Source organism: Phycodurus eques, chromosome 23, assembly GCF_024500275.1.
Source record: "Phycodurus eques isolate BA_2022a chromosome 23, UOR_Pequ_1.1, whole genome shotgun sequence".
NCBI classification, from domain to species: domain Eukaryota; kingdom Metazoa; phylum Chordata; class Actinopteri; order Syngnathiformes; family Syngnathidae; genus Phycodurus; species Phycodurus eques.
In genome coordinates this window covers 6580893-6596333 of record NC_084547.1, presented here as the reverse complement: position 1 = coordinate 6596333, position 15441 = coordinate 6580893, and the positions used below count along the sequence as shown (strand labels likewise).

The 15441-nt window shown below is 44.9% G+C and overlaps 2 protein-coding genes across 3 annotated transcripts; both read left to right on the top strand.

Moving 5' to 3' along the window:
• The first annotated feature begins 928 nt into the window (after positions 1 to 928).
• On the top strand, positions 929 to 12112 carry nectin4a (nectin cell adhesion molecule 4a). Of its 2 annotated transcripts, none has more exons than XM_061668956.1 (11): positions 929 to 1315; positions 2877 to 3062; positions 4105 to 4272; positions 6785 to 7063; positions 7147 to 7264; positions 9050 to 9204; positions 9287 to 9446; positions 9557 to 9632; positions 9959 to 10009; positions 10228 to 10419; positions 11463 to 12112. In XM_061668956.1, the coding sequence occupies exons 1-11, from the start codon at positions 1264 to 1266 to the stop codon at positions 11844 to 11846; spliced, it is 1821 nt and encodes a 606-aa protein (XP_061524940.1). In that variant the 5' UTR covers positions 929 to 1263; the 3' UTR covers positions 11847 to 12112. The 2 variants fall into 2 exon arrangements, with proteins under 2 accessions (XP_061524940.1, XP_061524939.1); XM_061668955.1 differs by having other exon boundaries at positions 931 to 1315; positions 11460 to 12112.
• A 1391-nt stretch (positions 12113 to 13503) lies between these two features.
• otub1b (OTU deubiquitinase, ubiquitin aldehyde binding 1b) lies at positions 13504 to 15417 on the top strand. The gene is made up of 7 exons (XM_061669259.1): positions 13504 to 13589; positions 13979 to 14040; positions 14126 to 14224; positions 14301 to 14419; positions 14500 to 14584; positions 14664 to 14858; positions 14939 to 15417. Exons 1-7 carry the CDS (start codon positions 13508 to 13510, stop codon positions 15134 to 15136), a joined length of 840 nt encoding a protein of 279 aa, XP_061525243.1. The 5' UTR covers positions 13504 to 13507; the 3' UTR covers positions 15137 to 15417.
• Positions 15418 to 15441: the final 24 nt, after the last annotated feature.

The window sequence follows — 15441 nt, the reverse complement described above, 5'->3', positions numbered from 1 at the left end:
TGCCCGGAGAAAACCCACGCAGGCACGGGGAGAACATGCAAACTCCACACAGGCGGGCCGGGGATTGAACCCGGGTCCTCAGTACTGTGAGGCTGACGCCCTAACCAGTCATCCACCGTGCCGCCCAATATAATACAGACATCTGGATATACAACACATGGAGACCGTCAAAAGTTTCTCTCCTCTGTAAGCCGCAAGAGTGGTTCTTCACAGAGGATCAATAATATATGCCTATCGGTTCAAATATCCAACCCGTCTGGCGTTTTGCGTTGTTTGTTAGCATTAGGCTGACCAGACTCGAATAAGACAAACAAACCTGTGTGGTTGTTTTCAATACGTAATTATTGCACATTAACATGTAATTCTCCTTTTTCATGTTTAGTTTGGCAGGTAACTTCAAGTGGAAGTGGGAATGAACAGTTTGAAGCCTTTTGAAGACCTGTTCATCAATTCTGCCAACTCGCTTGTTGGAATTGCGTTACGTTCACTGCCACCACACAGAGCTCGTATCTCACGTTTGTGCTCGCAAGTCAAAGCAAAAAAAAAAAAAATCATCCTAACAGCAGCACATACCTTGAAAAATGTGTGTCGGGTCCCTCGTATCTCAAGACCCATTATCTGTTTCCTCTCTTATGTATAATGCATCATTATTGTGAGAAATCATTAACATGATCAATGTCCTAATTCACATAGATGATTATGATTCATTATTAATAATGACATATAAAGGTCATTTGATCACGCGTTGTTTCAGAAGTGTGTATTAAACCGGTAGCCGTTCGCATCGATCCGTTGTCTACCCAAGACGTCGCTCTGTTGCTGTACTGTCTATAAAGTACAACATGCGTTACAGCTCAGCAAAGTAGTAGCTAAAATCCACCAATAGGTGGCAGCTTTGGTGGGTTCTATGCTAACTGGCAGAGATTGATTTGTCTTGTCTGCGGCCTCAGGCGTGAGCAAGTAAAGGCGAGAAGAGCCAAAAACTGTCACACAGTCCCTGCCAAACCGGAAAGTTGGCTTGTGGACAGGGAGGGCAAGCATAAAAGGTGTACAGGTAAAGCAAACAGGTGTATACCTGACAGGTGATCGAGCCCTTCTGCTCTCACCATGTGTGCGACCAACCACCGCAGAAAACGGATTGAATCTTAGGACTTTTCCTCTGTGCAGTATTTAGGACTCTAGCTACAAGCAAGCAGCATGACTGTGTCAAACAGCTTAGGCTGATGATTTGTAGGCCCGAGTGGTGCAGAGGTACCAGCAAGGATGACATCCTGGCTCACGCTCTCGCTCCGTCTCCTGGTCTCGTGGATGTCTGGTAAGAAGTATTTTTATGCTTTGTTGTGGGATGAACGTGTCCTCCTCCTCGAGGCCGTTGTGAAAGGCAAACGGACGAAAACACACTCGCGTGGGGCGGCCTTTCAAAATAGGCCAAGAAAAAGCAACTGTGGCACGCTGCTGGCTGACGTAGCAGGAAAAACAGGTTGCTGCTGTTCACTTGTTTTAAGGTGTACAAACAACTCAAGAAGTAAGAGCGCACTCATCATTCATATGAAATCAACACTTGTGCATTTTTACTTCCTTTCTTGGAGGCTAACACGTTCAAATTCAGGCCTACAAAAGTGGCCAAACACGATCCATGCATCCAAGCATTTTCTTTACCGCCTAGCCTCACGAGGGTCGCGGGCTGCCGCAGCCTATCCCAGCTATCTTCGAGTGTCACAAAAATTCTAAACACCGAAAACAGCCATCGATATCGTCTTACGGCCTCTTTTTTGAGGGTCAATCAGATCACATTTGAATTTGTAAAATGTTGTGACGATAGCGTTCGACATAAGTGTTAATAATCAAGGAAATGATCACAGGTTTTGAGAAATCCAGTGCCGACACCAAAATCCCAAACTATCCGTGGTGAAAAGGTACGAATTTATGCTCGTCTCACTACAGTGGAACCCCGGGTTCCAAATTGAATTTGTCCCGTGACCCCGTTTGAAACGTTCGCAAATCGAAGTCATGTTTCCCATTGAAATGAATGGAAATGCAACGAATCCGTTCCAGCTGCAGAATGACCTTGAAATTACTTTATTTTAATCGCCGTGTGGTTAAAAATGTAGAGAATTTTTCATATTTCGTGTCTCGTACTGCGACACAGTAGACGGCTATTTGAGTAATGCACCGCTGGATTCCACACAAGCCCGAGAGTCACGGTGCACCCGACAGGTGTCGGCGGGAAATTGCACGAATCACGGCCGCTCGCATGACACACGCAGCGTTGTGAATCCTGACCAACGAGGTCATGGAAAAGTAGGATACCAATCTGATACAAAGTTAATCCAAGGTCATCAAAACGTTTGTACTTTTGAGGAATTAAGGTGGAGTCATTTTTTTTTTTTCTGAAATGAACAAAATTCTCACACCAATAGTAAAAGTAGAATGCGTGCAGTGCACGTTTACATTTTGAGGGTCACGTGACAGCTTATCTGTACATTTGTAAACAGGAGCCAACACACACACACCGTGGCCGTCATAGACTGCACGTCTGTCGTTAATGCCTGCAGGCGTGAACGTGCCGTGTCCAGACACGATGCGCTACGGCAGGTCGTCCGGCGTAACGAGTCAAGCCACATAACTTCACGTGTGCCGATAAGGCAAAGCTTGCGCTGCTCTCCGCTTCCTGTCGGTCAGCGCTCACTGAACGCAGCTCCTCTTGTCTTGGCCAAAACGCCATCAGAAGCACTGACCTACATTTCCAAGCTAAATTCTCATATTCGCTCCTTGAAATTGTCTCAATGTATTCCCGACTGTCTATTCTCTTCATTTGGTGACGTTACTCTCAGAAGTCGGGCCTGCAGGCTAACGGCCACCGTTGCTCGTTGCAGTGACTCGAGGAGAATTTGTCGAGCAGCCCCGAGACGACTCCCTCCGCTCCGTGGCTGAAGAGGAGACGGTCCTGCCCTGCCGCTTCCAGCCTACGGATAGTGTCGTGGTGCAGGTCACATGGTACAAGGAGACCTCGGAGGGCTGGGAGCAGATCATCACGGCTCACCGTATTGACGGCCAGACCGGTAGTTAAGTTGTTGTTTCAAAACAGGATGTAAGCTGCGACCATTGAGCGAACATATTACAGTGGTGCCTTGAGGTACAAGTTTCATGACCAACCAAAACACCGCTCTCCGTTGAAATGAATGGAAATGCCAATTAATCTGTTCCTGCCTCCCAAAACAAAACAAAAATAAAATTAAAAATTAAAAAGTATCACTTCATAATATTATCATTTGTAAAAACATACAGTAATGACAATTAAAGAGATTTGTCATGTTTCAATTCAATGCACATTGTAATGCTCATTCTGTTGTATGCTCCTTGGCCACCTGGGGGCAGTATAAGGCAGACATACAGATATTCTGTACATAGAGACAGTCTCAGCTGGCAGTAATATTAGTTGATCTTCGCAGAGGATAAAGAAAATATGCAGTTTTGGTTTGTCTACGTGTTGCTGCAGTTTTGTGTTATGTATCTTTTGCTAAAAGGGTTATAGTACCGCAAAAAAAAGACGCTGTTCGTTAGCCTGTCTTTGTCACTGCATTTGTTTATACGGAGTAGGTGTGTGGCTCGAGCTTGAGGCAGTTACGTACATTTCCTGTCGCTTACCTAATACATTATGTTCTGTGTGGGAACCCCAACAATCGCCCCACTGAATTACGTAATTATTTTCATTTTTATGATGGATAGCTTTTTTTTGAACCAAATAGAGGAGATGTTTTGGTTGGGGTCAACAGCAACAAAAATGACCTGGGTGGTGGGGGGGGATCTTGAGTTTGACACATTTGCCTTCAGGCAACACACCAGTAGTCAGCCCACTATTTGAAAAAGAATATGGTGTAAAATTTAAGGTATAATAGTTATTTTATGGTGACATACGGCACACACGTTGCCTGACCAACCAGATATAATATATATATATATATATATATATATATATATATATATATATATATATATACACACACACACACACACACACACACACACACAAACTATATATATATATATATTTTTTTAAATGTATTTTAAGGTCACAATTAGTCTGTTTCTCCTTGTTTGCAGCTTTTGGAACATGGTCCGGCCGTGTACGATTCAAAAGCAGCAACCCGACTTTGGACTCATCTTTGGTGGTCTTGAGCACAGAAGTCTCAGACGAGGGGCGCTACAAATGTCACGTCAACTCCTACCCTTTCGGAACCTTTGACCAAGAAGTGACTCTCACGGTCTGGAGTGAGTTTATCATATTTTGCAAATACAAAATCTAATCAAGTAAGCAACATAACATCAAATGAAAAGCGCATAACACAGCAAGTTCTCAGTGTAATCACACAGATGTTATTGAGGAGGCCTCAATAGGCTGAGAGGGTGCAGCTAACGAGACGCTGGTCAGCGGGTAGACAACAAAAAAAGAAAAAAAAGCACAGGATTCTTAACATCAATTCACTCATAAATCAACAAAAATATATTTCATCAAGGAATTCCACGCTACTCTTCAATATTCCATGTTTTTTTTTTTAGATATCTTACTTTAATATCGGCATGCATAATGAGCATTTTATGTTCAAACTTTAATCGCTTAGTTTGTTTGATGACCACTTAAAGTCTTTGTAATTTGAACCAAGTTAGTCAGGGCCAGACAACAACATTTCTCTGAAATCATTAGCAAGAACCTGAACAATACTGTTTGCTGTGATTGACAAGCTCACAACCCCCCCAAAAAGAATTCAATCAGGTTTCCGAACACATCACAGTACAGAATCTGCTCTTATCAAAGTGCTAAATGATATAAGGTTGAACGCTGACTCTGGAAAGGTGTCAATTCTTGTCTTGTTGGATCTCTGTGCAGCGTTTGATACAGTAGATCATAACATACTGCTGAACAGGTTGAAACGTAGGTAGGACTCAATGGAACACTCCTTAAAAGGCGAGGAAAGGAGTTGTTTCACAACTATTGGAACTTTTCAATCTCATCAAATGACAATGACATATGGGGTCCAAAAGGGGTCAGTTGTTGGACCCCTCCTGTTCAGCCTGTATATGCTACCCTTGAGTCAAATTGTTCAGAACCTTAATGTTGACTATCATAACTATGCAGATGACACACGGTTATATCTAACAGTCTCTCCAAATGACCACAGTTCCGTTGAGGTTTTGCGTCACTTTCTAAAACAAAGAAATAACGGGATGAACCAACACTTCCTCCAACTAAACCACAACAAAACCAGGGTAATTGTTTTTGGCAGTAAAGGAAAGAGGTTTTCTGTTAGTAAATACCACGAGTCACTCTCTCTAAAAGCCAAATACCAAGTCCAAAACCTTGGTGTGCTGATAGATTCTAACTTGACTTTCAATAGTCACATCAAACCAATCACATAACATAACCAGAATGAAGGCTTGCATGTGCCAAACAGACCAGGAGAAGCTCATGCATGCTTTTATCTCAAGTAGGCTTGACTCATGTAATTGTCTTATGACTAGACTCCCCCAATAGAGCATTAAACAGCTCCTACTCATTCAGAACACTGCAGCTGGGTTCTGACCAGAACAAAGAGGTCAGAACATATTGCTCCAGTTCTCAAGTCTCTACACTGGCTCCCATCAGCTTTAGAATCGATTTTAAAGTTCTACTACTGGTCTATATATCATTATATGGTTTAGGTCCTGAATATAAGAAACAATTGCTCGTGGACTATAAACCCAGTAGGACTCCAAGAGCTGCAGACTCAGATGGCGTTTTAGTGATTGATTTGAGATCACTGCTGAAAGTCAGATCGGAATCCATCAGTACACCAACGTTTTGGACTTGGTTTTGGTTTTTAAAGAGAGTGACTCCAGATATTCACTAACAACGATCCCTGATGCCTAATCCTACCCCTTTTCTTTCCTGCCCAAAACAATTAAATTCAATTTGTTCAAGCATAATTGAAGGACATTTTTGTTCATCCAGTTATTTATTTGTTTTCGACAATGACACATCACCTCAATTGAAGCGTGGTCATCTGAAAACACTGCTAGATATCCGTAACCGTGTGTCATCTGCATAGCTATGATCGTCAACATTAAAGTTCTGAAGAATTTGACCCAGGGCTACCATATACAGGCTGAACAAAAGGGGTCCAAGAACTGACCCTTGAGGGACCCCATATGTCATTGCCATTCGATCAGATTTAAAAAAACTTCCAGTAGATACGAAATAACTCCTCACCATTTAAGGACTGTTCCGTTGAGTCTTACCCACGTTTCCAACTTGTTCTACAGTAGGTTAAGATCTACTGTATCAAAGGTCGCACTGAGATCCAACAAGACAAGAACCGACACCTTTCCCGAGTCAGTGTTCAGCCTTACATCATTTAGCACTTAGAAGAGCTGATTCTGTACTGTGATGAGTTTGGAAACAGAAGCGGCAGTAAAACAGGCCAAAATCCAGATGTAAGACTGCTAAGGTCTCGCCGAGCTCAAATTAAGATTGAAAAACAATAATAATAATTCACAAGAAGTTGAATGATGGTCAAAGTTTTGGAAATTGATAAAAAGCTTAATTTTCAATGAATCAATTTTGAGCACTGTTTTTCTATTTATTTATTATTATTATTATTATTTTTTTTAAAGATTGGCACTACTGTAGTTGTTTTGCTGAGAGCTTCAGATGTACACGACCAAGTAGTCAAAGACAAACAAATACATTTACACATGATTCTAACTATAGCTTCTGCACAATTTGAAAGATATTTCTCTCCTTCAGCCATCCCGATCTCCTCCCTGGACGCCGTGACTCTGGTTGAGGGTCAATCATATCGGCAGGCGGCATCGTGCCGCTCTTTGGCCCGCCCGCCGCCGCTGCTGTCGTGGGACACCGAGCTGAGCGGTCAGTCCGTCAACCGTTCGTGGGAAAACGGGGCCGTCACCGCCCACTACTCTTTGCACCCTTTGAGGAGCATGAACGGGAAGAAGCTGGATTGTCTGGTGTGGCATCCGACTCTCACAGGCCCACGTAGGCACCAAAACAAGCTGGTCGTACACTGTGAGTGGAATGAAAACTGGATGACCAAATCAGCTTCCAAACATTGCGTACACGCTCAACCGGCTTGTATGTATCCCTCCTAGTTCCTCCCGATTCCGAGGTGTCGGGCTACGGCGGGGACTGGTATGTGGGTCTGGAGCATGCAGCCCTGAGGTGTGTGAGTGGAGGAAACCCCAAACCGCAGCTTTTCACCTGGGCCAGGTACGGTTGGAACTGCCTCCCAATAATGGCTGTCTGGTGACTAAGCGTCTGGTCACTGTTCCTTTTCCAGTAAGCCCCTGGCGCGATTATACGTTGACATCAGCAGCCAGACGTGCTCGAGTCATCGTGCGCTTGCTTAATTTTGGAGATTAAAAATCAGTCATCAGGGCGCGGTCAATGGTGTTTGGTTGAAGAGAAAAATAACGCGTCACTTTGAGTCAGATCGTAGTTATGGTTGTCCTCGGGGGGCCGCTTACAACAGCGAAACCCTCGAAAATCATTCATTGTTCGGGGAATTCTCAAGGTTTGCTACATACTTTGGTTTTAAGGTTATGTAATGAACCAAATGCCAAAAAAAAAAAAAAAAAAAAAAAAACTTGCTTCTCTCTTTTTGGAAACAGAAACACAGAAGGCATTTCAATTGAAACATTGACAGCTTCCATTTTTCGGAAATGAACGATGCAGACAAACGCAACAGTGGGTTTACATGCAGACTTTTTTTCCCCCCCCCCCCCATTCTGATTGAAGATCTCCAGTCAACTGTTTACATGTGACGCGATCCATTCCGATCGGGCGAATGCACGTGCACTGCATTGAATCGGAACGGCCGTGTGACATGCGCACACCGAGGCGTTCGTATGGCGCATTTCCATTTGGTTCGGGCTTCTAAACCCGTTCTAATGGGAATAGAAGGCACCATGTTAACCCCCCGTCGTAACATTTTGAGCAGACTGAATGATTATGCTCTAAAGAAAATAAGATTTGACCCACTGCTAGCCATGACATCCACTAGCCAGAGGCTGAACTGCACTGCATTTGTTTCCAGTTAAGCAGTTGTACTTCCTTTCTGCGATTGAATATGTTCTGTGTGGGAACTCAAATAATTGCCCCTTTGTATTACATTTTCATTTTCGTGATCGATTGCTCGATTTAAGTTAAGGAAAGATGATGGCACGTTGCCTCAAATTTCACACCTACTCTATGGGGGCGAAATGGCTCCCACTTGCAGTCCAACTCCAGTAAGACTTTTGTTGTTTGAAACGCCAACACGCCTTGCGTAAGAGCTCACAAACAAGACCGTCAACCTCGGCACGCACGCACACTCACAAACACACTCGTGGCGCGCCAAACCCGTTGGTTTTGTCAATAACAGGCATCGCCGGGTTCACGCCGTCGTGTTTGTGCTTGTGCAGATGGAAGGCGGAGGAAAAGGGAAAGGTAGCCTCAATTGTAGGGGGGGACTGAAAGAGTGGGAGCGAGGAGGAAGAGGAAAGCAAAATGTTTCCTTAGTTTACGATGAAGTCATTGAACGTTTCACTGCCTCAAAATGACAAAAATATTCCCTTGAAAACTTCAAAATAAAAAAATTAAAATACTCTCGCTCTTTGACTCACACTCATTTTTTTCCCGACCGTTTTCTTTTATGCCATTCAGTGATCTTAATTTGAATGCAATTTTGCTTCATTTAACTTCTGACATTTTTCTGCTTTCTAGCAGAAGGTTTTGTTTTAAAACTAGAGATTTTGTTATGGTATGCGGTTGAATTTGATTGGTTATCAGCGGGTGTGCGCACTTGGTCAACCACATTATTTCAGAGGTTTAATTTTATTTCCCCTCTTAAAAAGATTCAAATGTATTTTTTAATAAATTGAGTTGTACAGGTTCTAGGTCACATTAAAGGTTGAAAACGTTTTGAAGAATCAGAGAAATGGAAAGAATCGAATTTTGTAGCAGTTGATGGCTTGTTTTTATAGCTTCTTACCGTGCGTCGTGTTGCGTTCGCAGACTCGGTGAGGCCTTGCCCGAAGGTGCGATCCCTCACCCCAACGGAACCCTGGAGTTCGGGCGTCCCCTCAGCCTGTCGGACGGCGGCACCTACCGGTGCGTGGCAAAGAACGAGGTCGGCGTGGGCGCAGCCGAGTTGCAGATTTCCGTGACAGGTAGACGTCGGCCGTCGAGCCTTCCACACTTCTTCTCCCCGCGGAGTCGCGAGCGCTTCCCGCTTTCCTTCCCCTGCTGCAGAGTTTCCCGGGAGGCAGACGACGACGGAAAAGACACTGATGGTCGTCGTGGGGGTCGTAGCTGGGGGGCTGCTCATCTTGATGCTCATCATCATCATCACCGTCACCTGCCACCAGAAGAAGAAGAACAAGATGCTGACGAGGGAACTGACCGAGAAGAAGTGTGGAAAACCTATTGCACAATAATACACGCAAGATAATGGGATGAACACACTGTCCGACGATTGTATCGAACTGTACATCTCATATTACCCTCTTTTATTTTGCACAGGGAGGAAATAAGCACTCTGTCCCGGCAAGCTTCTTTCAGGAGGATGAATTCGGTCAGCACAGATGCAAGAGGAGCGGTACTGAATTCTTCTTTTTCTCCCCAACACAGAACAAACGCATGATCCCGCTTTGCTCATCCGTGGCGCACGACCCAGTTCCGCCTGGGAGACAAAACCGGCAGGTTTCCCATGCGCTCAGTGCTCAGATCAACGTTTCATTACAAACGTATACTTAGTCAGTGATTCTTTGTCAGACATGAAATGAAGCGATAACGTAGCGCTTGGGAAGAGACGGGAAGGAGCCATTCCCGTGTCTCTCGAGAAGGAAACGGGAATGTTTGCCACGAGGAGTTTCATCCAAGTGTAAAAGTCTCTCTCTCTCTCTCTCCTTGGTGTCATTGCAGACGGAGGAGAGCATCCCGCTGAGGGCGGATGGAACCTTGTCCTCCCTGGGGGTCAGTCTGCTCGCTGCAATCATCAAGTAGTCTGAGAATAATAGAAGCAAAGCATTCCAAATTGTCAAAAATTGCACGCCAAGTGATTTCAAGGGCCCGCCCCATCTACAATTTGGGTGTCCCCGAGTTCAATTCCCTTCCCACGGCGCCCTCGGACAGGACACCAAGTTCGAGCGGATCGTCAACTTGTGATCTGTGTGTGTTCGCTGTGCCGACAGGAGCTGGCTCACAGCCGGGAGAGCCACTCGACTCTCTCAGGTGGGAGGTGGGCAGGAGGGGAAGGAGCGTACGACTACCTGGGTCGGCCGGTCCTACTCAACTCGCGCAAGGGCAGAGCGGGGCTCTCGGAACGCGACGAGGAGAGCCGACTCAGGGTGGAGACATACGTGAGAAACAACAGCGTATCACTGGTAGGTTCTTTCTGTCAAAACACTGCAAAACGGGATGTAGTAGCGGGCACCTACAGTGCACCAAATCTAAACTGAAAATTCCAACTCTTACACTAAATCAAAAAGGAGCCTTATTCTCAAAGTGTGGTACACAAAAGACTCACTGGTTCAGTAAAGTTCCGTTGTTTTTAACTTTGAAGTTAATGACATTTATTTCCATTTCATCTTTAACTCATTCACTGCCAGAATTCCCCGTGTTGCCCGCCGTTTCAGAGCATTTTGAGTGTTCAATCACCGAACCTACCAAAAGAAAGAATACACACTTTTCTTTCACCAGGAGAAAAAAAGGAAAAAAAAAACAACAACAAAAAAACCACTTTGTTTCTAGCTTTTTCCGTTCTTTAGTAATCAGCAGTGGAACATGAGGGTTAGTTAGTACGAGTTCCTGGCCAAAAAGGAGAATGGTCTTTGACGCAAAATTTTTTGCTTTTGTCTAACACCTCAAACAATAAAACTACAAAAACAAGAGTGAGAAAGGGCTTTCTAATAATAAATTGACAGCTATAGATCTAATAAACGGGCCACAAGTGACGTTGTCTCACCGCATGGCTCAAGATGAACGTCAGTGGCTTTTTTACATGGCGTTCCTCAGTCACTCCATGGACCGCGTCATCGTTTCTCCTGATCGACACACACACACTCGGTTTATACTTACCATCCATCCATCCATATCTATATCTATACCTACACATATACGCACACACCTAAACTTTGTCGGCATTTCTCTCCCTGTTCATGGACGTGACAAGCCGAGATTCACCGCCTCATCTTTATCCTCCGCCCAAAAACTGTGCTAATCTCAACTCCAAAGTGATGCAACGCCGCCATCTACAGGCATCTGTTTGTCATTAAAGTGCTTCACGAACCTGAATTTTTTAAGCTCGGTCGTACTTTTTAAGCTGTTGAAACACGTACTTGCCGAATATACTGCAGTTTGATAACCACTGGTCTCGAATTGAATTAACTATAACGGTGTGTTTGTGTGTCGTGTACTTCTGAAGCAGGGAACTTGCCTTCCTCCCCACGTCCCGACGCCGTCGCCTATCCTCCAGTGCGCCGAGCTGCTCGGGCAGACAGACGAGGGAGGCTCGAGGTCAGCGAGCGCCACCGTGTCTCTGCGCCACTCCTTGAGCCGCAGCTATCCGCCCGGGACTCACGACGACGACGAGGACGAGGAGGACGACGACGAGGTCGACGAAGGCCTCGGGGGTCGCGCCAGCCGGGAGCATCCGGATGACCGGGAGAGCCACAGTAGCCGCTCCCAGGTGTCCGAGGCGCACAGTGCGGGCTACCGAGTCACAAATGGCACCGTGAGGTTCAAAGCAGGGACAAACCCCACCGCGGTTAGCCCTCATGCCTCCCTGGTGCACAAGGCCCAGATTGTCTAGCAGGAATATGCTCACAACACACAAACAAGCAGTTGATCTTCAAAACTGCAGTGATGTATTTCAAAGAAACGTGTACAGCACACTTGTACTGGACCGAAGGAAATGCAGATTTGTGGGTGTGCGCCTTCTCTTACAAATATATGCCATAGCAAGAACTCCAAGTATGGCAAATATGAAGTATTATTTTGTCTCACACCTGTACTTTACTTTCAACAACCGTATCGTTTTTTTTCCACCTTTAAGAATAATATTTTAATACATTTTGACTTAGAAGTGTTTATTTTGTGCATCCCCACATCAAAAGAATTCTCTGCAGATTCGATGTTACAAAGTGCAGAAAGTGTGACACAACAAATGTCTATATTTCATGTACAGCTTCAAATTATACTTGTTTTCATATACCCTGTATCCAAAATATGCAGAAGTGTGTAGAGGAGCCAAATTACTTTGGAATAATATGACTCAAGTAAAAAGTAGTCAGCCAAATATTTACTTGTGTAAGAAAGTACTCAATGAAAAACTACTCCTGTAAAGAGTAATTTGTGAGTGACTTCTGATTTTGTTTTTAATCAGGGCATGAACATCAAATCAAATTAAAAAATAATATATGGGAGGCGACGCGCACCTGCCACCATTTCAATGTCTGAGTGGCCAAAAAGCAACAACACTGCATTGGGCCCGACAGAAACAGGATTTGCTTCATTCACGTCAACGACTTCACCGAGAAGCTGTGCGCTGAACACACTTATGAGTGATTGCGTGTGCGACGCCAGACGGATGGCGCGAATTTTGCCACATCCACTGCCAAAACGACAACAGAAACATCTGCGACTCACCGCAAAGTGTTTTGTCGAGTTACAAGGTGGCTGAAACATCCAAGTTTGGCCAGTCACAATTGAAGAGCTGCACGACAAAGCTGCTGCTGCTGCTGCTGCTGCTGCCGCTGTTGTGTTTTGCTCTGGAAACACACTCGCGCGGCTGTTTTAGTGCCCCAAAATGAGTCCTTTTGATTGGCTCGCGAAGGCTCACGTGACCGGTCATGTGACTGCCTCGTGTGATTGGCGCAACTGCTGCCCTATGCGGAAGTCGAAGATGGAGTCTAAAAATAGACGCGCGCACGCATGAATGGATAAATAAAAGTAGCGAACGGCATGTCGATCATTGTAACGGAGTAAAAGTGTCGCTCCTTCTTCACATAAATACTCAAGTAAAAGTAAAAGGTACAATGCATTTAAAGTACTCTGACAAGCACAGTTTATGGAAAATGTTACTTGAGTAAACGTAACGGAGTAAATGTAGCCCGTTACGAGCCACCTCTGAAAATATATATTTTTTCCGTCAAAGTTTGAGTACGAAATTTGCATAAACAGTATGCCAGTATGAAGTACCAATGCTGAAAATGATGCAACGTGCTGATAATTGTTGAATAATGACATTTAACACGTTTGGGTTACAGCGTATAGAGAAGAGAAAGGGCTTACTGTTTTTTTGTTTTTTTTTAAACCAGTTACCTTACACTCGTGTGATTGTGGTGAATGTGACGTCATCCTCTTCAAAATTGTGCACAATACGTTGTATTTTTTGTATAGGACTTTTGGTCGTAGCACGCTGTCGACGTACGTCACTGTTTTTTTGTACGTGTGTATATGAGCAATAAAGTTATGGGAAAAAAACCACGGAAACGGTTGTGGACATCTAAGATGGCGGAGGAGCAGCAGGAATCATCACAGGGGGAGATGGAGGGTGAGAAAAACAAGTGGAAACATAACACAGCAACACGCAGCGAGGCCACTCATTAATTTCGCTTAAAGTCACATCAAACCCGAGTGGTTTGCACGGGCTTTGTTGTCTGACGTGAGCCCAAAGCGTCTAACTAGAGAAAGAGGCCATAGCTTGTTGGCTAAAGCTAACAAGCGGCACAAAGAGAAAACGTGCGTAAAGTGGCAGGGATTTTGATGTTAATAAATGTTCGTGCGGTATGCTAAACTTTAAACCAAACCGCCCAGCGATGTGTTTTGTGTCAATACACTGTCACGTCATGAGTATGTGTCGCTCGCTCTTGAGACCTCCGATCGAATTTGTTACGCTGTCACATCATGTCTGAATCCAGACAATTCTGCCCTCTTTAATAGGCGTGAACTGCCTAGCGTATGATGAGGCCATAATTGCACAGCAGGACAGAATTCAACAGGAGGTGAGACTTGCTTTCACTGCAAGGACCTGTCCTCATTTTGAATGGAGGTTTTTAATGAAGTGTCCTTTCTTTCGCTTCTTTGTAGATAGCCAACAGTAACCCGTTAGTGTCGGAAAGAAAGGAACTGTCCGTTCTGCAGAGTGAGTACTCCGAGGAGGACGTAGTTTATCAGCTCAAGATCAAGGTCAGTGAAACCTCGTCGCCGTGTTCTGCCTCAGCTCCGTACCAATGTTGTCGTTTTTGTTGCTGCTTGATCACAGGACTTGTACAAAAAATATTCCCGCATCCGCAAGACAAGACCGGACGGCAATTGTTTCTACAGAGCCTTTGGCTTTGCCCATCTCGAGTCTCTACTCGATGACAGCAAAGAGCTGCAGAGGTGAGTGCTTGTTGTTACTTTCCTGCAAACTGAAGCTTCAGCGGCCCCACGCGCGTGCGAATTGTCGACTTTCTGCTCAGGTTCAAAGAGGTGGCGGCGAAAAGCAAACTGGACCTGGTTCATCAAGGATTCACCGAGTTCACCATCGAGGACTTCCATCACACTGTGAGTTTGCCCGGGAGGAAAACTTGGTAAAACTGCCATCGCTGAATGTGTCAGTCACGACTGTCGACTGTCTCGCCAGTTCATGGACCTGATCGAACTGTGCGAAAAGCAGCCGAGCTTGAAGGAGCTGCTGAGATCCTTTAATGACCAGAACGTGTCGGACTACGTGGTCGTATATTTGCGGCTGCTCACCTCGGGCTACCTGCAGCGGGAGCACGGTTTCTTTCAGCACTTCATCGAGGGAGGACGCTCCGTCAAGGAGTTTTGTCAGCAGGTACGTTTTACTTTCACCTCAATGAATGTTTTTGAAAAATAGTGCCTCATTGTTGTGCTTCTTCCGCTCTCTATTCCAAGGAGGTGGAGCCCATGTCGAAAGAAAGTGACCACATTCACATCATCGCCTTAGCCCAGGCCCTGAACTTATCCATCCTCGTGGAGTACATGGATAGAGGAGAGGGCGGAACGGTCAATCATCACGTCTTCCCTGAAGGCGGCGACCCACGCATCTTCCTCCTCTACAGACCCGGCCATTATGACATCCTGTACAAATAGGGCGGCAACCTCCTCCCCGTAGCGTTCAGCCACGCACGCGGATGAAGCAGAATGTCGCTTGGCATTCATTCGTCATGAACAAAAAGTTAAAGTACAGTTCGTGGTAACCCCCCACCCACCACCAGTTATCACCAAATATCTAAAGAAAACATGTTTGAGAAAATAGAAGTGACTCCAGGTATTTAGAGTTGTACAGGTTTCTTTTGTGGTTGTAAATGTTATTTACTTGCTTTGTTGGATTCTTCGTTTCATTGAGTTTTATTAAAGGGATTTGCATCTTATTTCTTGTGCTTGGTGCGTGTGCG

Coding starts and splice junctions, on each gene's coding strand:
- nectin4a (XM_061668955.1), top strand. CDS start 1,264: ATGACATCCTGGCTCACGCTCTCGCTCCGTCTCCTGGTCTCGTGGATG. Junction 7,064..7,146: donor AAACAAGCTGGTCGTACACT/GTGAGTGGAATG, acceptor TATCCCTCCTAG/TTCCTCCCGATTCCGAGGTG. Junction 10,010..10,227: donor GAACCTTGTCCTCCCTGGGG/GTCAGTCTGCTC, acceptor CTGTGCCGACAG/GAGCTGGCTCACAGCCGGGA.
- otub1b (XM_061669259.1), top strand. CDS start 13,508: ATGGGAAAAAAACCACGGAAACGGTTGTGGACATCTAAGATGGCGGAG. Junction 14,585..14,663: donor TCGAGGACTTCCATCACACT/GTGAGTTTGCCC, acceptor CTGTCTCGCCAG/TTCATGGACCTGATCGAACT. Junction 14,859..14,938: donor TCAAGGAGTTTTGTCAGCAG/GTACGTTTTACT, acceptor CTCTATTCCAAG/GAGGTGGAGCCCATGTCGAA.